General features: G+C 44.9%; 1 protein-coding gene across 2 annotated transcripts in view; it reads left to right on the top strand.

Moving 5' to 3' along the window:
• The window catches only part of SCML4 (Scm polycomb group protein like 4), a 102,360-nt gene extending 78,365 nt beyond the window's left edge, over positions 1-23,995 (top strand). Inside the window, exons 6-8 of one of the 2 annotated variants that reach the window (XM_077162563.1) lie at positions 3,892-4,182; positions 13,759-13,915; positions 19,034-23,995. In XM_077162563.1, coding sequence (XP_077018678.1) covers positions 3,892-4,182; positions 13,759-13,915; positions 19,034-19,064 — 479 coding nt within the window. In that variant the 3' untranslated portion in view covers positions 19,065-23,995. The remainder of the gene's footprint in view (positions 1-3,891; positions 4,183-13,758; positions 13,916-19,033) is intronic. The other variant, XM_077162562.1, reaches the window with a different exon arrangement.
• The last annotated feature ends 2,114 nt before the right edge of the window (positions 23,996-26,109 follow it).

The following is a 26,109-nucleotide window of genomic DNA, read 5'->3' as shown; positions in this document are numbered from 1 at the left end:
TCACACTCGACTTTTTTCCCTTCTTTTTTTGTGAAAAATAGTGTATATACAAAAAAGCTATAAATTTCAAAGCACAGCACACAATTAGTTGTAGAACATATTTCAGAGTTTGATATGGTTTACAGTTTCGCAATTTTAGGTTTTTACTTCTTGCTGCTCTAAAATACTGGAGACTAAAAGAGATATCAATTTAATAATTCAGCATTCAGATATCTCTGAGGGCATCACCTGCACCAAAGCCAACAAACACTTCACTCAGCTCACCCTGTCTGGCACTAAGATCCAATGGCTCAAGGATACTCAGGGGCTGTCTGATGGGGGCAAAGGGGACAATGGTGGGTCTGCTGAGAACGGCCACCATGCGGACCTCGCTGCTTCATACACCTTCATGGCTGTGGTCCCAGCCCCCTGGCTATCCAGAATGTCTCAACACCTCAGCAACTTTTGCCTCAACAACTCTGTGTTGAGTAGCCAAAAAGTTTACACTGAGTAGCCAAAAAGAGCTATGACCTGAGGATCTTGGAGCAAGCCAGCTTCCAATAAGTGAAGGAGGGAACGGGACTGGCACAGTAAGGGTGGGACAAAGAGAAGGGGGTTCTAGAGATCTTGACAGTCCACTGACAGGCAGAAAATAGGGGGACAGATGGCAAAAGCGAGCCTAAGACAGTAGACATGAAGATGGAAACACAAACACTCACATTGACACTGGACTCCTCAACCCCTGCCATCATCCTCTCACTGTTCCCATTTGGTTCCTCTCTGCTTCCCTCTCCTTCCCATCCTCTTCTATTATTTTTAAAATCTTTTCTCCCACCATGGAATTGATTTCCTTCATATTCTTTGGCCAGGTAGAATTGGAAGTGTCCCACATTCTGTTATTCTATTTCCTTGCTATCCTAAACTCCTTTTTCTTTTGGGTTCTTTATGAATATTTATATGAACAAAATTAAGGAAAATGAAATTGATTTCCCCTTCCTTTCATTTCCTTTATCTTGTCTCTCCAAACCCCACAGAGTTAAATCTTGGATCCCCCCACCCCCCACTCCAGAACACTTGTATATTGTTTGAAGTTTGTGTCGCAGTAACGGATACAGTATTTAATTGCATATACACTTGTTTGCTGGGTATATTCACTGTAAATTTTATTTAGTCTCATTTTTGTTTGTTTAAGGAGTTATTTTGGTGTGAGGAGGTTGGCTTTATTTGTAAATATTAAAAAAAAATCTGTCACTGGAAAAAAAAATGGGCAAAAGACTTGAGTAGACATCTTTCCAAAGAAGAAAAACAGATGGCCAGAAAGTACATGGAAAGATGAGCGACATCACTTGTCATCCAGGAAATGCAAATCAAAACCACAATGAGATACCATTTTTACCCATTACAATGATACTATTAAAGAAAATGGAAAATAACAAGTGTTGGAGAAGATACAGAGAAATAGGAACCTTCATTCATTGCTGGTGGCAATATAAAATGGTGCAGTCACTGTGGAAGACAGATTGGTGGTTCCTCAGAAAGCTAAGTATAGAACTACCATCTGATCTGGCAACCCCACTACTAGGTATATACCCAAAAAGATTGTAAGTAGGGACTCAAACAGATATTTTCACACTGACATTCACAGCCACATTATTCACCATTGCCAAAACATGGAAGCAACCCAAGTGTCCATGAACTGAGGAATATTTAAATAAAATTTGGTATATGCATACAATGGAATAGTATTCAGCTATAAAAAGAAATGAAGCCCTAATACATATGACAACATGGGAACCTTGAAGATATCATGTTGAGGGAAATAAGCTAAACACAAAAGGACAAATATTGTGTGGTCGCATGGATTTGAAACAATTAGGATAAGCAAACTCATAGAGTCAATCTAGAATATAGGCTACTGGGGGGCAGGGGGGATGGGAAGTTAAGGCTTAAGATGTACAGGATTCCTATTCAGGATGATAGAAATGTTTTGCTAGTGCGTAGTGGTGATGGTAGCACAACATTGTGAATGCAATTAGCAGCACTGAAATATGTAACTGAATGTACTTAAAAGGGGAAAGTGTATATATGGTAATAGAATAAACATTTTTTTTTAATCCACGGAAATACACTACACAAACAGGGAACTCTAAGTTAAACCATGGACTTTAATTAATAGCACAATAATAAAAACGTGCCATCGTCAATTGTGACAAATGTTCTACACCAAGCAAGGTGTTAGGAGTGGGGTGGTGTGTGGGACTCCTGTCTTAATGCATGATTATTCTGTAAACCTGCAACTTCTCTAATTAAAAAAAGTTTACACTTCAGTATTTTCTAGTGCATTCATAGATATGTACAGCCATCATGACAGTTAATTTTAGAACAATTTCATCACCATAAAAGTATCTTTTAGTTATCACTCCCCTATCACCCTATCCCCTCCCACTCCTCAGTCCTATATGTAACTGCTAACCCACTTCCTATGTCTACAGACTTGTCTGTTTTGGATACCTCATATGAATAGAATCATATTATATGTGGTCTTTTGTAAATGGCTCCTTTCACATAGCATGAAGTTTTCAAGGTCTGTTCATGTTGTAGCATGTAACAGGACATCATTCCTTTCTATATACGAATGCTATTCTAGTCTAAGGATGTATCACATTTTGTTTGTCGTTTCACACATCGATGCTTTTCTATTCTCTATTTCAATAATTTCCATTCAAACCTTTATTATTTCCTCTGTCTACTTGCTTTAGGTTTAGTTTGCTCTTATTTTTCCAATCTCTTAAGGTATAAGGTTAGGTTATTAATTTGAGATCTTTCTTTTTTTCTTAATATACCCATTACAACCATTAATTTCTCTCTAAGCACTGCTTTAGCTGTATTCTATTTGCAATGACTTTCATTTTCAGGCAAGTTCTTTGTGCATCCCCATCTGTGAGAAGACCTACTAGCTTCTCTAATAAATTCAAGTCCTAATCTTTCGATACTTATATTATACCTGTATTCATGGAGAATCCATACGTCTGGATCTTGTGACCCCAAATGCATTTTCCCCATTGCTGACTTTGAAGGATTGTTAATTTTCATTACTTTATGGGGGAAGAGTATCAAAATCTGTTTTGATCAATGATACTAGATCATTGATCTAGTATATCAATGATTATTGGTTGGGCTAGGCAAATATAATCTTGTGTTTTATTATACAGAAGGGCACTGAGGGAAAAAAATTACTAGGATATTTTCCTTCTTCTCTCTATCCCTATAATTCTTCTGGACTTCATCCTCAAAAAAAAAACACAAAGCAAAAGCAAAAACAAAAATGCCTTTTGGCCACAGGTGTAGCTCACAGGCAGAGTTCAACAGGCTGCAAGGTTGAGCCTTAAGTATATAGAAAATCCTAATTTACTTGGGTGAGCCAGTGATGAAGTTGGCAGACTCTCCAGGTCCTCTGCTCCCACTGCACTTAAGATTCGCTCTTTAGCTGTCCTCGTCAGGGTTTGGGGAAGGATGTAGGACTGACCACATTGGCACTTGTGTCCCTGGTTTGTGAGGTTTCAGACAAGCCTGCAGAGACCTCTTGAGGTCCAAACGCTGAAGGAGAACGTCCTTTGTTCAGATTTTATTCCAAGTCATCACTAACCAAGATAATCACTCTTTCCTCAGAGCACTGAGGGTCACATCTCTCAGTCCCAACTATAAGAGGTTCTTGGTGATGAGGCAGGTGTCATGCTCTGTTGACAGGTGTGCTATTTGGAATTATGCCATGGTGTACAGTTCTCCTCATCCCCCAGCTCCATAGATAGTGGCAACTGTGCTGTCAGGGAAAGACCTGCCAAGACTGGGGCCCTGGGTGGCATCTTGACCTGCTCTCTGATCTCTGCTTTTCTGTACTCCCTTTTTGCTTAGCAAAAACAGCCACCACCGAAGAGTGCCTGGTGAAACCTGGGGGCATGAACCGCTTCAGCATGGACCCCTCTGCCTCTGCCTTTAACTACAGGGGTTCCTTGTCCCCCACCTCCCCACTGTACTGCAAGAGGCAGAACTCTGGAGACAGCCGCCTTGGAAGAGGCCCTGCCACCACCACCGCTGGTCCCTGCCCCAGCCCCCTGTCCTCCGGAGACTCCCTGGCACCTGGTCTGAGGCCCCCAGCCTTCAGCCCCAAGAGAAACAGGAACTCTCTCGAAGGAAACAGATGTGGTAATGTAACACCTGCACTGGCTTCCTCAGGAGTTAACCTCCTTTGCCCTTGCCCCAGGACCTCCACCTGCTGAGGGATAGATGTGGTGGTTTGGATATGGGTCCACGGGGAAAGTGAAAGTTTCTACAAACTCCTTCATAGATTTTTTTTTGTAGGCTGTATGGCAAGGTCACATTTCACTTTATAGATTTTTGTTGTTGTCGAAGGTAGCCAATTTCAACCTTTGACCATAAACATAAGAATGGTGTATTCGGGTGGACTAGGCTGTGGGGAAAAGTATACCCCAAAATGTACATTGGCTTAAACACAATAGGAAGTTCATCTTTTGTTCACGAGGCCAAGGTGAGTGTTCCTACTTGGTAGGCAGCTCTCCATTCAAGAACACAGGTTTTGTTCATTTTATTGTTCTGCCATCCCCAAGACCTCTATGCCCTGTGCATCTAGAGGGCAGGAAGGCAAAGAATGAGCGGAGAAGGCATACGCCCTTCCTGGGACCTGGAGGTGGTGGGTGTTCTTCCACTCATGTCCCATTGGCAAGAGGTGGTCATTTGGCCACTCTTTACTGCAAGGGAGTCTGGCAGGTACAGGCTAGCACTGCGTCTAGGAAAAAAGAAAAACCCGATTTTGGTAAAGAATTGTCTCTTGCATTGTGAGTGACATTTACAGGATACAAATGCATGGGTATAACCAGAATTAAGAAAATTCCCACGATTTATAACACTACCTCTGGTTATAACACTGCCTCTGTCTCCCCCAGTAAAGTAAGCTTGATGGAATGCATTGTATGAAAGTGCTGTCATTATAGGGATAGTTTGGAGTCCACTCTGATTTATGTTTTAAAAGATCATTTTCAAGTTTTAGCATTTTGTTATTAATAGAGGCCGTGTAGCATAGTGGATAATCTCATGGATTCTGGAGCCAGACTGCCTCAGCTGGGATCCGGGCTCTGCAATTTCTTGACTGCGTGAACTTCAGCAAATCTTAGCATCTCTGTGCCTCAGTTTCCTCACCTGTAAAACTGGAAGAAGAACAATAGTGCCTGCCTCATTGGATTATCATACTGTATTTAGCACAGGGTCCAGTACATAGTACTAGCTTAGTTAATGTCGAGCTTGAACACAGCTCTCAACAAATCATAGCCCATCAACTCTGCAGCTGCAAGCTGCTGAAGGAAAGATACCCTGGGTCAGCGAGTCAAGGAGTCTTCTTCTTGGCCCTCTGGCCTCCTAGCTGGCTGGCTCTGTCCTCTTCAGCACACCCCAATTCTGCTCTGAGCCTTGGATCCCTCTGCCAGTGATCCAAAAAAAAAACATCTATATGGGCTGTCTGGTGTGATCCGAGATACTCCACATACACTTCAAAGAGCCTCACCCTCCCCTAGAGCCTGCCTGACAAGCTTCCCTGGCTGGGGATGGAACAGGGCCCCTTGAGGGATGGGTGGTTCTGAGGGGCAGGGCCCAGATTCCCTCCACCTGGGGGCTCTTGCCTCAATGTAGAGGCACTCCGCAGGCGACTCCCTGACGTTGTCACACAGGACCATCCAGCCGGGTAGAGGATTGGGATGGGCAGAGCCCCATTTTCCCAAGGGAAGGGACATTGTTTCATCCAATCTCTAAGAACAAGAGAAAGGAACAAGGCCTGGCACAAGCTAACATCCTAAAGTAAATGAGAGGGTGGTATTTGTTTCATAGGTTTATCCTCAGAATCAGTGTAATATCTGGCACTTAGTAGGTGCTCAATAAATCTTACATGTGTTTGTGCCCCTCACGGTGCCCATGTCCATGTTGCCCCCTACTTGTCAGCCTTCATCTTAGTGTCTCTCAACCTTCTAAAGGCCTCTTTTCTCAAACTTTTCTCCTCAACCCAATTCCTATCTTCTCACAGTGGTGATCACAGGACATCAAGCTGACTGAATTCATTCATATTCCCGAGAGTGATGCCCCTTTTCAAAAATGAGAAGTTTACACCCCCACCTCCTCTAATTATCTCGTTGGTGAAATCTCAGGCTCTGTGTCTTAAGAGCAGGATTTCAAGCAGTAAGAGAGAGTCACAGTTCAGATGGAAAGAACTTGTGTCACTCGCTGAAAAATTGCCTGCCCTGTTTCAGACCTTCTGGTGCTCCTGGGCCAGGGGAAGCCCATTCAGAGGGTCTCAAAGTTGCTTTCTGTTCCCCTCCCCCCAGCTCCTCATTGGCTCTTCCCTTGAATGAGCCCTAGAATGTCCTCATCTCCCTCAACTCACTTCCATTCCCTCCCCGGCCCTTTATTCTCCTGGAATTCCACCAGCACCATCTGAGGAGTTTTGCTAGACAACTGTAAGGGGAAGCGCAGACCCTCACCCAGAACGCAGCTCCGAGAAAACACTCTCTGTGGGAACCCCAGTTGCACCCTTGCCTGATATCCTGAAAATCAAAGTTGTTCATAGTCAACAGGACCTCCTGGTGCTGTGAGATGTTTAAGGTCACACAGCCACTCCCTCAGCCTCCTTGGAGAAAAGCTGCTGTGAGATGTAGTAGTTGAAGCTCATTGGTGAGCCTTTGTGATGACACTGAAGAAAAATCAAGTTGTTCATCCTTTTTTTCACTCCTTAATCCTCCAAAGATTACTTTTGCCTGGCTTCTTGTTCAGTTTGTTAAACAGAGCTGCAGATACCTGTAAGACCCAGCCATCATTCAGATTCTTAGTAGCAAGACGGAGAAAGGAGGTGGGGAGAAAAGGCAGACAAAGGGCAGTACCAGCATCTCTTAAAGAAGTTTCCACTTCTGCTTCCATCTCATTGGCCAGAATTTAGTCACATGGCCACCAGCTGCAAGGGAAGCTGGGAAATATGGCTTTAACTCCAGGTATCCATGAGCCCAACTGGGCAGCAGGGATTCTATTACAAAGGAAGAAAGGGAAAAAAAGATACTGGGTAGGAACTGGCAGTCTCAGACATACCTTCTAACTAGAAATGGACTCTCCTTCCCCTCTCTTCCTGTGGCACTTTGTTAATTCATCTCCTCTAGCACTTACTCCATCCCCAGTAGAGACCTGACTCTCTCCAACCAGTTAAGTCTCTTGTTCCTATATAAATCCTCCAAAGCCCCAGCAAAGGGGCTCACTTGTTTGAAGCACTTATTAAACTACCATCTATTGAGCACCTACTAGGGCCAGACATTCATTATCTGTAATTTGTTATAAGCTATAGGCTTATAATTTATTATTTATAAGAACTAGGCATTGTTTTATTCTAGCTTACAGATAAAGAAAGTAAAGATCAAGGGAAGTATGTTGAGCTAGGATTTGACTTCAACTGACACCAAAGCCTGTGTCTTTCAAAACTAACTCAGGGAGTCTTAAACCATGTGCAAGGGATTTCAGGGGGTCCCTCTGGAGTTCTAAGGGATGGACGAAGGGAACAGAGCAGACGCCAGGCCTCGATTCTCTCTAACTAGCGCCTCCTCACACTTGCAGAAAGGGATTCCCATGTGAGCTTTGTCCGAACAAGTTTGCACAGCTAAAAATGTTTGGAAACCATGGAGATAAATCATGCTGAAGTGAGTGGCGGTTTGTTAGTGGGAGATAAAGCCACCACCCTCCTCACCCATCTCTCACCTAACTGCCTACCTGGGGGCCTGCCAGGAGCCCTCTGGAGGGTTATTAAAGTTTCCCCTCCACCCAAATTCAGAGCCCAGTATTGCTCTGAAATTGCATCCCAAGTTAAAGCAGTTGGTACCAAGGTAACCACATCTTCTTAAAAGGGTTTGACCCAAGTCATAAACCTTAGAAAGGGACCTGGAAATCTGTTGTTCCCCTATTTTGCTAATCTAAATGGTCTAAAACCACAGATGCCGGAAAACTGCCTGAGGCCACAGCAGGAGGGTAGGTATTGCTGACATAATGAAGATGACATGGCAAACCCCTCAGCCTCCGCTGTCACATGAGTACACACTCTGACCTCCTGCTGTCTCCATATATCATAAACCTATCACCTCTGCCGGTGGACTCTGAAGGGGATGTCCGTGCAGGAAACATTTCCTTGTTTTATTTTTTTTTTTTTGTGATAGGCAAAAATATGAAAGGACTTCCCTGTCTCTCAGCCAAGATATCATCACTAAGAGCTCTAAAGAGGTTTCAGATGACTAAAGCTTCCCTACTTTTGCATTTAACAGGACATGCTGTAGAATTCCCAACCGCAATTACATCTGAGCCGCAGGATTCAGAATCAAGAAACAAAGTTAACCCAACATTGTTATTACAACCTAAATGCTTCCTGTGGGTTGGATTTTGCTTCAGTAGGGTATAATGTTAGGGGATAGAGGCATTTCTGTTAGAACAAGAAAAATGGGGATGGCACCATATGTGAGGGAGATGAGAGGAGCAAAGCATGGTAACCAGAACGTACAAGGGCTTATTCATTGAGGGGTGGGGAATGGAGGGTTTGTGCAGGGACACTGAGGGAAATCAACTTGGAAGGTTGGTTAGGGTCCATGCCAAGTAGATTAGGTTTTATTCTTGGGGTAAGATGTTTTCAAACTTGGGGGTGAGATGATGGCCATGGGATTTGGGAAGACAATCTACTGACCTCATATGGAATGACATAAAATAGTAAGATTAGCAGCTACTTTTTGACCAAATCTTACTGCTTAACGTTTTGCAGCATCATCTCATTTAATCTTCAAAATACTCCAACAAGGTCAGTGCTTTCCAGGTGAAGACACTAAAACTTAGAGAGGTTTCAGTCAATCCTCATCAACAGATGTTTACTGAACACAACATGCTGGGTGCCCTTCTTAGCTCTGAGGATGGAACTGTGAACAAGACATACACAGGCCCTACTATCTTAGCGTTTGCAATCCCAGAGAAACAAAGTCAACAAATTATTGCACAAGTTTAATTACAATTGTGATTATGGCTCCAAAGGAAAAGCATAGAGGCTATGAGGAAATCAGATGGGGTTGGAGGGCAGATCCTACTCCTGGGAGTCAGGAAATGCTGGTTCCCAGAGAAGTGGCAGCACAGCCAACTGAAATGGGAAACCCAGGTGAGGGTTGAGGGGGACTAGAAAGGTGGGGTGGCCGGACGCTTCCCGGCCAAATTGGTGATGGCAGAGAAGGAATCCAGCCAACTGGGCCTGCCTTAAGGCCTGCAGTCTCTCCCTGTCTCTAAGACCTTTTCTCTTCTCATATAGGTAGGCCAGCTGGCCTTAAAGAATTCAAAGAAAACCCTGATTAAAATCTAAGTATTGGTCAGCCTCCCTTCTCTCTCACCAAATAATGTGGCAAAATTCTTGCAATAGAAATCATGGGAAAGCACACTGTTGGACATGCACGGCTTTAACACAGATTGTGGGCTAACCTGGGCACCCTACACTCTACATGCTCTTGTTTCTAGGAAGAATGTATTCTACAGGGAACAGGGCACTTGGAGAAGCTGAGAATACATCCCTCCCCTTCACTCCCATCTGCACCCAACCCAGCCTCTGGAGAGGCTGAGAGGGCCAAGGGGGCCTGAGGAAGGGCAGGCAGGGTTCCCTCTTAGAGACTGATGGGCTTCCTTCCAAGATGCTTCTTGCCCAGTCTCCAGCCTAGAGTCACACATTTCATTTGCTCCTTACATATCCTTGTGAAGCAAGAAATGATATTCACACATTATAGATGAAGAAACTGAGGTCCACAGAGAATGGTCAGAGGCAGAAGAGCTAAAAGCCTGGCCTTTGGATCTTCATTCAGTGTGTTTTACGCTTGGACAACCTGATGAGGCCTCCAAATGAGTAAGAATAAACTCCCAGTGGGGCTCAGCACAGCCTGTGATATGAAGACCTTAAAGGGTCCTAAGGGAAAGGAATCTTAGAGAGAGTTCCAAACACTTTTATTTTCCCCTGGAGAAGTAAACAGAAGGTCTCACAGCTATGTGGGAGGTAAAGATTTCTGACTCCCAGCTTATTCTACTCCTCCACATGATTCTGTTAGTTAGCTAAAAAGTTTTCCCTGAATTAAGGAGGAGCAAAGGGGAATTATGTATCTGCTTGTGGGTGTATGTAAGACAGAGACAGACTCACAGACAGTGGTATAGCCACCTGCACTGGGAAGAGAGCCAGGATGGCTTTCAAACACTGATTCATTGTCATTACAGTTCGGGTTTAACCTTAGGGAAAAGAGACAACAATTATACATCCATTCACAACTCATTTTTCAATTTTCACATGTGAATGGACATCATTATGCACAAAGTTCTCCATGCTTGAGGATATTGAGAATAAGGCATGTGGCAAGCAAACACTTTGCATGTTCTGTTCATTTAGGTGCAAGGTCTTTCCCCATCCATCATGACCCACCACATCTGCTGGCCATGGCTGTGTCCTGCTGGACCCATCTGTCTTTCTGACACTTTCACAGTGGCTGGAGGGGGGACAGATCCGAGTATTTATTATCTTTTTGAGTACAGATCACTGCAAAAGGCTTTACAAACCTGCCATTGGAAAGTTCCATTTTCTTCTTTCTAGAGTGAGTTGAGGTGCTTTGGATCATGAGCAACTCTTGAGGTGTGACATAGGCTTCCTGCTGCCCTCTGTCTGCTACAACTAAAAGGCCCCTTCAGAGAAGGGCTCCGGAGCCAGGCCCTGGCTGCTACCGCTCTATCCTGAAAAAGTGAAAAGTGCCCACAGCAAGCAGCAGGTACCAGGATCAGAGCCCACTTTCCCCACGCGGTTGTGTCTTTCCCTCCGCAGTGATCACGGGGGAACCCCTCCTTAAATACAAACCAGCCTGCCCTGCTCCCCGCAGAAAGCATCACCAGGACCTTAGGCTCCCGTGGATGATTCTGCTAATCGGTCTGGGTTTTTCTCCTTCCCCTCGAATACGGGAAATTAGATTTGACCTCTGCTCTGATCACTCTAAAATCATTCTTGGCACTAAAGACTTCCAGCCTTTGTAATCAGAGCATCTATTATCACCCTGATTAACGCCAAGGCTCTGACGGGGCGGGATCCAAAGGCAAATGCGATTTCCGTGGTTCCTCCTCCCCATGTTGAGTGCAGATGTCTCTAAATGGAGTGAAATCATCTTTAATAAGCATGCATCAGCATTCAGATGGCTCTGGGTTGCATTAGCAGTTTCCCAGCAAAGTGCCCCCTGCCAAACCACCTTATGGGACCCTTCCAGATCCAACCAGGAAAAGGCAGGAAAAATCTCACAGTAAATCCAATTCTCAAGCAGACCACTGTGTATTTAGGACAGACTCAGAAATGTGAGGCTATATTTTTCTCAACACATATGGAGTACCACGCACTTCTCCAGCACATTAAAAGGAGGAGGGAAAAAGAGACACTGAAAACCACTGCGCCCTGAGATTAAAGAGGGGAATAAGGGTGCAGCTTTCTCAACACCCAACTCCGAACTGTTCTGTAGGGAGGGGCTTCATTGTTCAGAGCCTCGACATTTTTCCAGTTTTAAAATAGAATTAAGGATTGTCCACACAGGCTTTTGTATAAAGTTGTCTATATTGTTTCTGCAAGGTATATTGAGTCATTTTACATTTTTGAACACATACCTACAAATATATTTACTGTACTCTGAGCTGCAAAGGAGTCAATGATTATTAATCCTGTAACAAGAGGATCGTATTACTCTTATTCACCACTTGGCACAGGATCTGTTCCAGTGGAGGTGCTCAGTAAATATGTAGTGGAATGGATGGGGGAAGAGGACCAAGAGAATCCTCAGGAAATTTAACTGGAGGTTACAGACATAATGCATGCATAATTGTAATACAAGGTGGGATGTGGAAAGCATCTTAAGTACAAAGATCTCAGGTTAAAGGGGGAGGAAGATGACATCAGATGGCCAGGAATAAAGAAATGCACTGCTTGTGAAGGTGTTGGGTTTTACCTGGGGTTTGGCCGCTGATGGAACTTCATTGGAAGGAGGGAGGGTAAATGCCTTCTAAAGAGAAGCAAAAGCACCAGGCACAAGTGAAGAAGGGAAGCCCAGAAAACATTCGGTCATAACAAGGATGCCCAGGTTGGGGGGGGATGTTCAGAGAGCAGGGACAGGAAAGGAACATCCTTACCCTTGCTGTCCTCCTGATATGGGTCAGCCATAGGGCCAGGTGCTGTCCTATTTCAGTTGTCACACCTGCCTTTCCAAGTAGAGTGCTTCACAGTTTACAGCTGATGAAAATTGTCAACATACCGTGATGCATCATGGTCATTTCACTAGCAAGGTATAGATACAGGATTTGTTCCTAGGTCTCTTGACACAAAGCATTCACTGCTTCCATCTAGGAAAGAAAGGCACTATTGAGGCCAAAGCAAGTCCTTGACGTTGAGTCCTTGATCTTGAGTCTTTGACCTGATCTCAGTGTGATATTCAAGGAAATCCCCTGGGGGCTTGAATGGGAGATGGGCATAGACAGAGCTGCATCTTAGGTAGAGCATGAGGCAATGGGGAGTAGTATGCTGTAGAAGGAAAAGACCCTTGGGCAAGGAGACCAGTTAGAAAATCATTGCACATATGAGGTCCTGGCAGGGATGGGAGGGAGGAGACCTGAATAAGAGGCAACTTTCCAAGAGCTTCAGAATAATTAAATATGGGGAGCAAAGAAGAGGGAGGAAGAGAGATTCCACTGGGTTTCAGAAATGGAGGAATTTAAAGGAGGAGGTGGTTGAAGGAAAAGACAATGAGTTAGCTTGGAGCATACAAAAAAATCAACCACTAAATGTTGCCAGGCATCTAATTCATTACTCTCCTCCTCCTTCCCGTGTCCTGCACCTAGTCATCCACAGTGTGGGAAATGGTACTAGGGGAACAATCATTTCCCAAGGACCCACTGTGGACCAGACACAGGATTAGGCCCTTTGCTGTGAAGGAACCCTCAGCCCAATGGGGGACAGATGGGCCTAAGGGCTCTAACATACCCAGAGGGCTGGGGAGGCTCCTGATCTCCGCGTCTATCTGGGACAGTTTAGCGAGATGCTAGTGAGAATGAAGTCTCCTTTCTGCACGTGCAGAGAAGGGATGGCCTCTCACAGATGTGGCAGCAGACATTCCATGCTGCAGAGATCGAGCATGAAGACCAAAATGCACCTCAATTCAGCCCTTCTTTATTGTAAAGCCAGTGGAGGTAGAAGAGACCTGAAGTTGGTTGGCTCTCACAACGCAATAGAGGCCCATTTGGACCTTCATCTTAGCACACTTTCCTTGGCCACCAAGGACATGGTCATTGGCGGCCCTGGACCCATGGAAAATGCAGCTGCAGTGAGAACTGAGCCACAAGGATCTTTAAAACTCTAGCCGGGATCGGAATTTCAGCTTGTTCAAGGATCTGTCTTCTCGTGCTTCAGGTTCTGAGGGAGCAGAAAGCTTTTGCATAGGTGGGAGGAGCTGCCTCCAGGGGCAGCCTCTCCATGCAGCCCGGCCTCTCACAGACAAGAATAACCAATCACAGCTTTCCTGCCACCGGAAGTCATGGGGCCACACCCCAGGACTTGAGGGCACGGGGGCACCCCTTCCCAGGCCCGGAGGGGCAGGCAGCACCCAGGCAGGTGTTGAAGCCCTTGTCCCACCAGCTCACGGTCTCTCTCTCCCTCTCATCCAGCCTCAAGCCCTTCTCAGGACGGGCAGGATGCCAGGCGGCCCCGGAGCCGGAACCCCTCCACCTGGACCGTGGAGGACGTGGTCTGGTTCGTGAAAGACGCTGACCCTCAGGCATTGGGGCCTCACGTGGAGCTCTTCAGAAAGCATGTAGGCGAGAGGTGGGCCTGGCCTGGGAGGAGTGGGAGGGTGAAGGGAAGGATGGAAGGAGGGTGAGGGTCAAGGGGCTGGGGACTGAGCTCAGCCCTAGGGTCATGGCTCAAGGGAGCCAGAGATGAGAGGTCACAAGCTCCTCACAGCAGATCAACTACTGTTCCCTCATTTTAGCCATCACCAGGAGTACCTGTTTTCCACCCCATCCATTCGTGTATCTGTGCATTGATCAAACCTTTAGGGCACACAGCAATATGCCAGACAAATTATAATAGTGCCAACTCCTTCACTACCTTGAGGATTCAATGAGAAAATGCACATAAAATGCTTAGCCCAGTGCCTGGCTGTCAAGAGCCCTCAGTGAGCAGATATTACTATATTCATTTTGGACATTCTGGAACATATAAAAGTGGTAAAAGAGAAAGAAAAAAGAAAAGGGTACAATGAATACTATAGCTGCCAAGGTGGCTGTATTAGTTTTCTAACTCTGCATTATCAAATCACCACAAATCCAATGGCTTCAAGCAACACAGATGCATTATCTTGCAGTTCTGTAGGTCAGAAGTCTGCCCCAAGTCTCACTGGGCTGTCATCAAGGGGTCAGCAGGGCAGTGTTCCTTTCCAGAAGCTCTAGGGGGAACCCATTTCCTTGACTTTTCCAGCTTCTAGAGCTTGCCCTCATTCTTGGCTTAAGGCCCATTCCCCCATTGTCAAAACCAATAATGCCTGGCTGGGTCAGCCTCAGGCTGCCCTCTCCCTGTTCTTTCTTCTGATTCCCTCCTCTGCTTTTAAGGGCCTTTATGATTACATTGGGTCTACCTGGATAATCCAGGATAATCTTAAAGTCAGCTGAGTAGCAACCTTAATTCCATCTGCAACTTCAATTCCCCTATGCCACGTAACCTAACATGTTCACAGGTTCTGGGGATTAGGACGTAGACATCTTTGGGGGCTGTTATTGTGCCAGCCGCAATATGCCTTCTGACCCCAAAGACTTACATCTGCCCCACATGCAAAATACTTGCACCCTGTCTGTTCTAGTTTGCTAGCTGCCGGAATGCAACACACCAGAGACAGATTGGCTTTTTATAAAAGGAGATTTATTTTGTTAGTTCTTCAGAGAAAAGGCAGCTAACTTTCCACTGAGGTTCTTTCTTACGTGGAAGGCACAGGATGGTCTCTGCTGGTCTTCTCTCCAGGCCCCTGGGTTCCAACAACTTTCCCCAGAGTGACTTCTTTCTGCATCTCCAAAGGCCTGGGCTGAGTTGCGAGTGCTGAGATGAGGAATGCTGAGCTGCTTAGCTGTGCTACGTTGCGCTCGCTCATTTAAGCACCAGCCAATTAAGTCAAACGTCACTCTTTGCAGCAGACACGCCTCCTAGCCGACTGCAGATGTAATTAGCAACAGATGAGGTTCACGTACCCTTGGCTTATGTCCGCAGCAACAAGACTAGGTATGCTCACCTGGCCAAGTTGACAACTGAATCTAACACACCATCCCACAATTCCCCAAAGTTTCAAACCATTACAGCATCAGTTCAAAGTCCCAAATCTTATCAGTTCAGAGGTCCCAAATCTCACCATCTCATCATCAAAATCAGGTATGGGTGAGCCTGGGCCACTCCATCCTGGGGCACAGCCCCTCTGCACCTGCGCACCTGCGGCACACAAGCAGCAAGCTACCTGCTCCCTAAATACAGTGGTACAACGGGCAAAAGATAACAATTGTAGACTTTTCTGTTCAAAAAGGGAGAAAATAGGAGGAAAAAAAGCGATTCCTGTTCCCAAGAACTTTCAAAATGCATTCGGACAAACTCTGTTTCGTTTCAAGTCCTGGGAATAATCCTCAGGGATCATCAACCCTGCTCCCTGGGTGTCCAGCTCCACCCTCTGGCCTCTTAGGAGCTATCCTTCCTTTTTCGTGAGAGAGCATGTGTCTGCAGCCGAGTACTTTTCTGAGTTTGTTTATGCCTTTGTACTTCTAGACAACCAACAGCCTTCTTTCATTCCATCATCTCCCCAGCCCAAATTGGCAATATTTTTGCTGCTAGAATATTCTCAAGAGCCTTACAGTTTCCTCTGTATGTCACGCGGGCTCACTCCATCAGACAACTGGCCCCTCCACAGGTCTTTCCTGGATAAGTCCGTCTCTATTTTTGGCTTCTGCTGAGATGTCTGAGAGGCTCTGTAACTCGCACACCTCGTCTTTTCTAAGAGCCTTTAGTGTGACTGAATACTCTTGTCCTTTTGCTCTTTCTGAGTTATTAACAAAAAGTTTTCCAGCCACACCTGCAGTTTTTACTCCAATGCAAACTTTCCTGACAGTGAATCTCTTCATTCAATCTGAATAGGCTAAGAATTTCCCAAATCTTCAAGTCATGGTTCCTTTTTAAGTATTTCCCCCCAAATTTCTCTCTTTCCTCTCGCATTTTACTGTAAGTGGCAAGAAGAAATTGGACAGCACTTTGGAAATCTCACATAAATATCCAAGGTCATTGCTTACAAATTCTGCTGTCCACATAACTGCAGGATACAATTCTGCTAAGCTTTCTGACAATATCTAAACAGGAGTCCCTTTCCTTCTGTTTCTAAGAACGTGTACCATATGTCTTTCTGAGTCATTGCTAGCTGTTACTTTCACATCCATATTTCTATCAACAACTTGTTGACAATGATTGAGGTGTTCTCTAAGACAAAGTGTGCTTTCTCTACGTGCTCCTTTCTTCCTTCTGAGACCTCATTAGCAGTCAGCATCCACATTTCTGCTAATAGTCTGCTCAACACAAACTAGTCTTTCTTTACTGTGAATTTCAAAATTCTTCCAGCCTCTTTAATAATGGAGGAGAAAAAGCCCAAGAGGACATAACTGGGACATTGGAAAAATTGCCGTTTAGACTAAAAGCTTTATGTCAACGTTAAAGTCCTTGAACTTGATAACTGTACTTAAGGTGGGTACATTCATGAGTATTCTTGTTCTTAGGAAATGTACATGGGAGTATTATGTGTTCAGGGAGGATGATGTCTACAAGCGACTCTCAAATGTTTAGATAATTGATTGATTGATAGAGAGATAGAATCATGCAGCACATGTTAAATGTTAAAATGTTAAACCAAATGTTAAAATTGGTGGATTTGGATATTTGAGTTATAGGGGAAGGGTAAGCTGAAGTTCTCTGAATTCTCCATGTGGTTTCACCCCGTAAATTTAAAATTATTTCAAAATAAAAAGGCTAAGAAAAAAAATTCTTCCAGCCTCTACCCATTACCCAATTCTGAAACCACTTCCACAATTTTAGGTATTTGTTACAGCAGCACTTTTCTAGAAAAAAAAGTCTGTATTCATTTTCTACTGCTGTGGAGGCAAATCTCCACAAATCTAGTGGCTTCAAGCAACACAGATGCATTATCTTGCAGTTCTGTAGGTCAGAAGTCTGGGCTATCATCAAGGGGTCAGCAGGGCAGTCCCCAGAAGCTCTAGGGGGAATCCATTTCCTTGACTTTTCCAGCTTCTAGAGTCTGCCCTCATCCTTGGCTTATGACCCCATTCCCCCATCATGAAAGTCAGCAATGCCTGACCGGGTCCTCCTCAGACTGCCCTCCCCTGTTCTCTCTTCTGATTCCCTCCTCTGCTTTTTAAGGACCCTTATGGTTACACTGGGTCTGCCTGGATAATCCAGGATAATCTTCAAGTCAGGTGAGTAATAACCTTAATTCTACCTGCAGCTTTAATTCCCGTTTGCCGTATAGCCTAACATGTTCACAGGTTCTGGGGATTAGGACACAGGCATAGACTTCTTTGGGGTGTTGGGGAACATTATTCTACCTACCATAGTTACCATTAATTTATTCCTTCCAGTTTCTCACTTTATCCCTGTGATTCTGTTAAAGAAATCATTCTCTCAGATCTGGAAGGATCTTAGAGATGCTCATCTAGCCCAACATCCACATTTTATTAGGGACATATTTGACCTCAGCTAACAGTGAGATCTTGAGACCCTGGAACAGATGGTAGGTAATGTTTAGACAGCTCTGGCTCTCTTCCAGGATGGTAGGAGACGGTAGAAGTTTAGGAGGTGAGGTAAAGAGAGAACATTAGGAAATGAAGCTCATGCAAAGGGACCACAGATGAGCCTTGCCTGCTCTGACATTTTTTCCAAGAACATGGAGGGTGAGTGAAACAGACTCAGTCCTTCATCAGTGCTGGCTGGCTGGCTGGCTGGCTGGATGGGTGAATGGCTGGATGGATGGCTGGCTGGATGGATGGATGGATGGATGGATGGATGGGTGGATGGGTGGATGGGTGGGTGGATTTATAGATGAATGAAAGGGGCTGTTGACCCTTTCTACAGGTAAATGAGTCCTATGCTTCTCCTCCCCACCTGACCACCGAAAATTTTCTCCCTTCCTTTCTGGTGACCTGAAAATAACACTACAGGTGAGGCAGTAAGGAAACCTGGCCTTGCTAGGTTCATAAATTCAGCGTGCTTTATGGAAGGTTACCATTTTCAGAGCCAAATGGGAGCAATGCCAGGAACTGTTAGTAGTTCTTTATGCTAAACCACAGAATGAGGGAGGTGCATTATTTAGTTGTATGCCTTCTAGCATTATTGACAGAACCAAATATACCTGAAATCCCTCAGAGAGTATAATTAGCTATTTGGTAATTAACTAAAGGTAGGTGAGCCTACTAAGAAAAGAAACAAGAGATGAGGGTGACGGAAGGAAGTCAGAGCCTCATACCTGCATCTGTAAAGGGAAAGGTAACCATTAGTTTCAGGTGGATGACACGTGCTGCTGCTCTAGTCCTATGTCAAGTGAGGAGATGGACATCATCTGTGGGATATTGAGAACATGAGGGGAATAATGTCTGATTCCTCCATCCAAGGGGAGAGGGGGACTATGGGAGGCTCAGAGAGATGGCGGGATCAGAAGCATGCAGCACTTAAGTGATTTTGTTTGGTTTTGGTTTTGTTTGCTTGCTTTTAGAGGATCTTGCCCTGGAACCCAGAGAGTATGCTATCTAAATAAACCCGTAATGCCTCACCTCACTGTAACCTTAACCTGTGCCACCGTTTGATCCTTCTGACCATCTTCTGGGTTTTCTTTTTTGTGACCCCGCTCACCAGGAGATTGATGGCAACGCCCTCCTGTTGCTGAAAAGTGACATGATCATGAAATACCTGGGCCTGAAACTGGGACCCGCACTGAAACTCTGCTACCATATCGATAAACTGAAGGAAACCAAGTTCTGAAGCTTCTTAAAAGATAAAATCCAGGACAGTGGATCCCAAGGTCATGTGCTGCCTTACCAGCATCCAGCTGCCATCACAAAAAGATTTTCCTCTTAAAAATAACCCCCTACGAAGACTTGGTCCTTTTGTAAAATATGTGTACATCTTTGCCTTTAAAAAAAAATCCAATATGGCCCTTTTGAAAGGCTCCTTTGTGGTTATGATTTGCCAAAACAATCGCAGCAAATGCCTATTACTTTTCGTATTCCTGTTATGGTCGGTGCTCTGAGAGTAGGTCCTATTTTTATAAGGAGAAAGTGGGAAACCGAATGCTGCCACCCAAGGAGAGCCCTGGAGGGTTCATAGCATGTTTGAAAAGGACCCATGTCCCCCCAGGTTCTGCAAGGACACCCCATCCCCACTCCACTGCCTCATGCCACCTGTCTTGAACTCTGATCTGGGGACCTATTCAGTGTGAGCCTTGCTTGAGTCACCTTTGGAAGCTATCTTCTGAGGATGACTGCCTCACCTTGCACTATCTGGAAAACTTGAATTCTTTCGCTCTCTAAAAGAAGGGAAGAAAAAAAAATAAAAAAAATAAACTTTTTTCCTAAGCATCTGAAGTACTGTGTTGCCCCACCAGAGGGCAGACTGTTGCTGAAATTGCAAACCTTTACAGACTGCAGTGACCTGATGTTTCTCTGCTCCGTGATGGGTTAAGGTTTTTGTGAACGAAATCTGGCCTGCACGAAAATAGGGAATTTATTTCAGAGTGTGCACCCCAGATTGTAATTTGGGAAGAAACCATCTTCTGGAAGGTTCTAATTCATATCCAAGCACTATTGATTGACTGATTGATGCCCAGGTAGCAAAGGCAAGAATTTGGAACCAGCCTCTTCCTGGATGGGACTTTGGAGAACCTTCCTACCCTGCCTGTGGGTCAACGTTGGCACGCTTAAGGGCCTTAGTGACATTTAGCCATGGTGTTTCCTTAAGAAGGGAAAAGAAAGATATTTCAACTAAGCTTTGAAATGGATGAGTGTTGCTTTCTAGTTATGTTGTTGGATTATGTAGTGATATCTGGATAATTTTTCTAGTCTTCAGCAAATACATGGACATGCTATTATTGGGCCTAATTCAGTTTGCAAATAAGCTTTCCCTCCTCACCTTGTAGTAACAGAAAAAAAATTGATTTTCTACCCCTTTGCAGCTGTGTCCAGAGGAGACCTGAAGAAACTACAATTTACTGGGCAAGAAGGCCTCGGTTCTTTTTTATCCTCTCTCTCTCTTTCCCTCTTTTTTTTTTTTACTTCTTCTCTCTTGCTGAACAGGAAAAATATAGTCAAAACTATGAATTCTCCTTTGCCATGGGTACATTATATTCCTTAAAGACTAGTCATAGTGGTGGAGATGCGGGGATGAAGGTTAGACTTGGCGATCTCTGGGAGGGTGAAGGTCAAAGGACAATGGGCTCATATGCAAACCAGAGAAGGGTCCCCTCCTCCAGGATGCAGCCCAGCAGAAGTCTCTGCTGGCGAGTGGACCGTGGCAGGGTCTCAGCCCCTCATCGCTAGGCTGGGGTCCCTTGTGCAGATCACAACCTGTACAAGCTCAAGGGCAGCCCTGGGTAGAGTTTGCATATTGACCCTCTATCAGTTAGAACTTGAAGACCATGAGAAATATCCTGCTCCACACTGTTAGGTCCATTTGAATGAGGGAGAAAGCACATCATAGCAAGATCCTTTTTTAGACAAACGAATAGTGGCTGGGCTTAGAGCATGACCAGAAGGAGTAGAGGAGAACTTCCCAAACCTGCTCACCGAGTTAAGCTTGAATCGTCAGGTTGTGAAAGAGTCTCACTGAGACTTGGTTTTAGCACATGACAAAACTACCTTGTATCAAGCCTTAGGGCAGAGGTTTCCTGATTTTAAAGAGTTAAATGGACTCTGGTCCTCAAAAGATGGTTCATCCTAAATGCCCACAGCTGGCCTGGAGTTAGCTCATTTCCCTCAAGGAGTCACGGACAGTTTATATATTCAGAACTGCCAGTGTGAAAACAGTGAGCTTCAGAAAATCCCTCAACAACCCAAGTTCCCCACGCCAGTGATTTTGCTCAACGCCCTGACATTTGTGAGGACTCTTCCATCAACGCCTGCCTTGTTCAATGAGCTTCAATATCGAGCTTTCAAAACTGCCCCCCACACCTTCACTAGCGCCTCAGTCCCTACAAAAACATGAATTTTGAAGCCCCTAAATTAAAATCAGCCCCAAACAATGTTCATGAGATACTTTGATTAGTTTTTAGGAGGGGGAGAGAGAGATTTTCCCACCTCAAGTCTAAGGGAAAACTGTATCCGTGCTCATGTGGAGCCATTCACCGAGGTGCTATCTCATTTTACATTAAACTTTAAGCAGGACAGATTGCTGCAGCCATGATATTTAAGGTCTGACTTTTTAAAAATCTCGTTATTCTTAAAATGAATGCTGTCATATCAGAGAATAACCCAGGGAGAAAATGCTTCCTTGCCTGTTTTTGCACTGAAATGCAATTAGCTGGCCAAATTATTGTAGCAATACTGCAATTATAACTAATTTTCACCCCCCTCAAAAAATCTTGTCAAACCAGGAGGCTAAATAGCTTAGCAAATGTAAAACCGGCCCAGCCGTTTCCTCCAAGCAGACCTTAAAGAGTCGGGCCACGTGTCACTCTTCTCCAAATGAGAGGCGACCTGGGGCCTCGCGCTTGGACAAATGGGGTACTTGTTATTCCACTGCAGTAGCTTAGCGAATAATTATATGGTTTTGCATAATTCCAAATTGGAATGTGTGTGTGGGTATTATGTTCCAAACATTTCCAATTACACTTGTCTGTTACATACTTAAAAAAAACAATCAAGATGATTCTATTACCTAAGGCAGTTGGAATGTTTTATGAAGCGCATTATTCCCTTTATGAAGATTTTAGGTAAAAGATGTAGGTTTTGTCTGTGTGTGCGTGTGTTTCCTGCTACTGGCTGGAAGAGCCTTAGGAGGTGGCTGGGAGCGCATCAGCTGTCACCCGTTTGCCTGGTCCAAAATGTCTGCCTGGCTTACAAATTATTTTCTGTAACATGGAGGCAGAGCCTGCTCCTGGCGCGCTGCTGGGTGATAGTACTAGGGGGCCCCCTGAGACAGCAGGGTGTGCCCTGGAGGCAGCTGGGTGGTCTGACGGTTCTGGGTCTGGCCCATAGGAGGCTGATGAGGTGCCTTGTCTGCAGCTAGGCTGACCGGGGAGGCACCTTGCTGGGGAGCCCACTGTGTGTGGGGGGTCCAGGGGGGCTCATTTAGTGCCTGCCAGAGAATATGCTGGGCCCCCATCTTTCCCCTCAGCAAGGCTGCCAAGTTCTTTCCTTAAGCAGGAGAAAATGGAGTGAATGCGCTCCTTAGGAGAACCGAATAGGATATGAAAATGTGTAGGAGGAGGTGCGCGGTGGCTCAGTGGGAGAATGCTCCCCTGCCGTGCAGGAGACCCGGGGTCACTTCCCGGTCCATGCACCCAACCCCCAACCAAAAAGACATTGGGAAGTTAGTTATACAGAGCCGAGGTTGGCTTGCTTGAGAATACCAGTAGGGAGGGAGGACAGAACCATAAATTTCTTAGGAAAACAATAGAAAGGCTCTTCTCACAGTCCCAAGGCCTTTAAACTCCAAAACCAGTTTTTTTGTGTGTGTACTATTTGGAATATTTCTTGCTTTTTTTTTTTAATTAAAATTATTCTTAAAGTAATTTGGGGACGGTTTTTAGAAGAACGTGGTCACATCACTGGAGATAAATGGAAATGCTCCGAGGTGACCAGGGACTCGAGTTTAGTCGTTGTCGGGAGATCTTAAAAAATGGAAATATTCTACTTTCTTCCTAACGAAACAGGTTTTCAAATGTGAGAGCAGAAGGGGACGCTGTCTGATGTTTGTTCTGAAAGGGCACATTTCAACTCTTCTCCACGGGGAATGGAGGGCAAGGCCACTCCACTCATGTTTCTTTAACCTCAGATAACAAAAGAAATGGGATCATGAAAGAGCAATGATTCAAAAAAAGAAAAACCTGCAATCTTTTGTTAAGGAGAGGGAAGAAGACCTGTCCGTGGGTGTGATTTATGTATTGTCATAAATACACTCCAAGAATCCAGTACTCACCCTGCCTCACTGTTATCTTGCCACGTGCCTATATCCTCCTGCGACACGAGAGGGCCACACCAAGAACCTCAGAGATGAATCCAGCAGTTACTCAGACTTCCAGAGATCCAAGCATTCCTGGTTCCTTTTAAGATGTCAAAGCGAGCAGCACAGCTCCGGCTACGCCCAGGAAGACCTGTGCTTCCAGCCAGCCTCCTCCTGGTCCTACTGCAGAGAGAGCCCTGGAAACCTCTGCTCTGAGTGTCCTTCCCTCCTGAGCCTCTCCTCATCTATGACAATTCTTTCACAGACAACAGGAAGCTGGATTTTTGGAAATCTAGCATTTACTTGAAAGAGAATCACTCTTACTTATTGCCACCACTCAAATATTATGGAAACATGTCTGCTGACTATTTGCTTTATGTAATGTGCCCTAATGCTAATAAGCAACAGTTGGGACACTTCCTGTGGTGAATTCTTTTGTGGTTACAGTGGTATTATCACATGTGGACTTCACAAGAACGCTATGCTTGAGAAGAAGCCTTCCTCCGGCTCTCCCGGGCTTCAGGAAACTCTCCTAACTTGGAAGCAGTTCTGGGCAAAAGCACGTTTTGACAGGAGGAGCCGCTTTACTGCACTTTCTGTTTTCCCAAGTAGGTCCTGGAACCTGTGCTCTTACAGTCCTGCACAGACAGCCTGGGGTTTCTCCTCCAGGTCAGTTGAGCATGTTGCTTCCGGAGATGATATTGGGAGGATGGGGGAGAGGAGTGGGGAATACTTCCAAGCACTGGCTGGCTCAGCAGTCATCCTAATAACAATGCCAGATGGTGTGGGGACAGTGGTAGTCATCTGTTCAAAGGCTCCGGTCTACCACTTGGACTCTGCTCTGGGCAGTCATCAGGATCTCTGCTGCCCTTTACCTTGACCACGTGGCTGAAGCCTGAGAGTTGGTTCCATGTGCTGGATGCTTGTGGCAAAGGCCACACGAGCCCCTTCCATCGAACCCGGCTTTGGAACACACGTAAAGTCCTGCCCATTCAAACGACTGTCTTTGAAGTCGCAGACCTTACCACCTGTCATTTCACAGTAACTGTGTGGCCCCCAAGGCTACCTCCATCATAAACATAGCTTCCTCCAGTCTCGGGAAGGCTCGACCTCCCCATCTGGTGCTGGGATATCTTCCCCATACCCTGAGAAAAGGCTCTGCCCGACTTCTTCCAATTATGGGGAGTGCCCTTCCTTAAGAAGCAGCTTATTTCTCTGTTGGACAGAACTGATTGCAAAAAAAAATTCATTTCTCAGGGAGACACAGATTTCTGTGAATCAGACACAGACATCTGAGATAAAACCAACTCTGAAATCTTTCTCTTTTTAACAGAGCTTGTCCATGCAGTATACACACTTATAATACAAACTGACATTGTCGAATAGATCCCAACGATAGGCTCTGCCCTATTATGACAGAGGAGCATACACTTTATATAAATATAGAAACACCAAGAGGTCACAGCCATAAGATTTATCAGCCCTGTCATGAAACAGTAGTGAAATTTGGGGGGGCTCAAATACACACAAATGTGGGTGGCCTGGGAGAATTTTCAGCATCATTGTAAATCTGGCTATAGTCAGACAAGCGTATGAGTTATGTGAGCGTGTACAAATGAGCCCGTGACACACCATGCCCCTTGCTAGCCAACGTGAAAAAGTCACTATGCGATGCTCTTTATTGCACTCACTCATGATGTAATGAACAAGGAAGCTTACTTTAGACAAAAATGAGTTGTGATTGATGATAGAAAAGCAAACAAGATGTTATGAATTTTTGAGAAGTTTTTGTAGTTTATGAATCCAAACCTAAATTTGATTTTGTCCTTGTGTGCGCACACATGAACGAGTGTAAATTTATGAGCAAATGCCACAAAGGAATGGAGGAAAGGTTAGAAAAGGGACTGTAGAAGGAGAGTTTTGCTTTCAGGGGTGTTCTTTCATGCAGAAGAACTCTCTAGCAATGATTTATAAGTCAGACCAAAAAGTACACATAACGTGTTTATATAGCTTGCTTAGGTATAATGCTGGATTATGGAGCAGATTCTCCATGAAAGTATTTAAATCTTGGTATTTGGAAAAAAGTAGATCCAATCCAGCACCTCATATCTGCCACATAGAAGACACCTCATAAATACGTACTGGCTGACTGAACGAATGGACAAATGCTTAACCAGTTTCATATTTCCCCCCCAAAAAGCCACCCTAGTTTCTTTTTGAGTCCCCAGGTTCTAACTTTATTGAAAGGAGAATTGCCAAAGGGACAAACCAAAAGCACTGCATTAGGCCTTTCATTTCCTCTGGCTTTCCAAACACTTGAGCAAATAGGGCAATGCCAGCAGTGGCCGACTCGCGTCTCACACATATCTTTTTGTCTCAAGGTTCCATATTCCTATTGACCGAGTGGTCTACACCAGCATTAGAGTTTAACAACTGACCATGCACACCTTTACTTTTAAAACACCTTTGCATTTTCCTCGTCAGCCATGAGGCCTCTCAGAAATAAGAATAGATTTTCTCTTCCTCTGGGAGAGGGAGAGAGCTCTCTCTATGAACTCTGCACCCCAATACCTTGTTCACCTTTGGATAGGGCAAGTCAGCAGAGACGAGTCCTTCCCACAAGGCCCTCTCTCTCATATGTGTTGATGGTGGCCAGACAGGTTGAGAATGCAATGCCCACAGCAGGTGGGTAGAAGAGAACCTTCTACTGTCCTTTTGCATTCTTTCTGTCTCGTCCCTTGAGAGCAAATTCAGAAATAACTCCCCTCCCCCAC

This window comes from Tamandua tetradactyla, chromosome 5 (assembly GCF_023851605.1).
Source record: "Tamandua tetradactyla isolate mTamTet1 chromosome 5, mTamTet1.pri, whole genome shotgun sequence".
Taxonomy (NCBI): Eukaryota; Metazoa; Chordata; class Mammalia; order Pilosa; family Myrmecophagidae; genus Tamandua; species Tamandua tetradactyla.
This window is presented reverse-complemented; position numbering and strand designations above follow the sequence as displayed.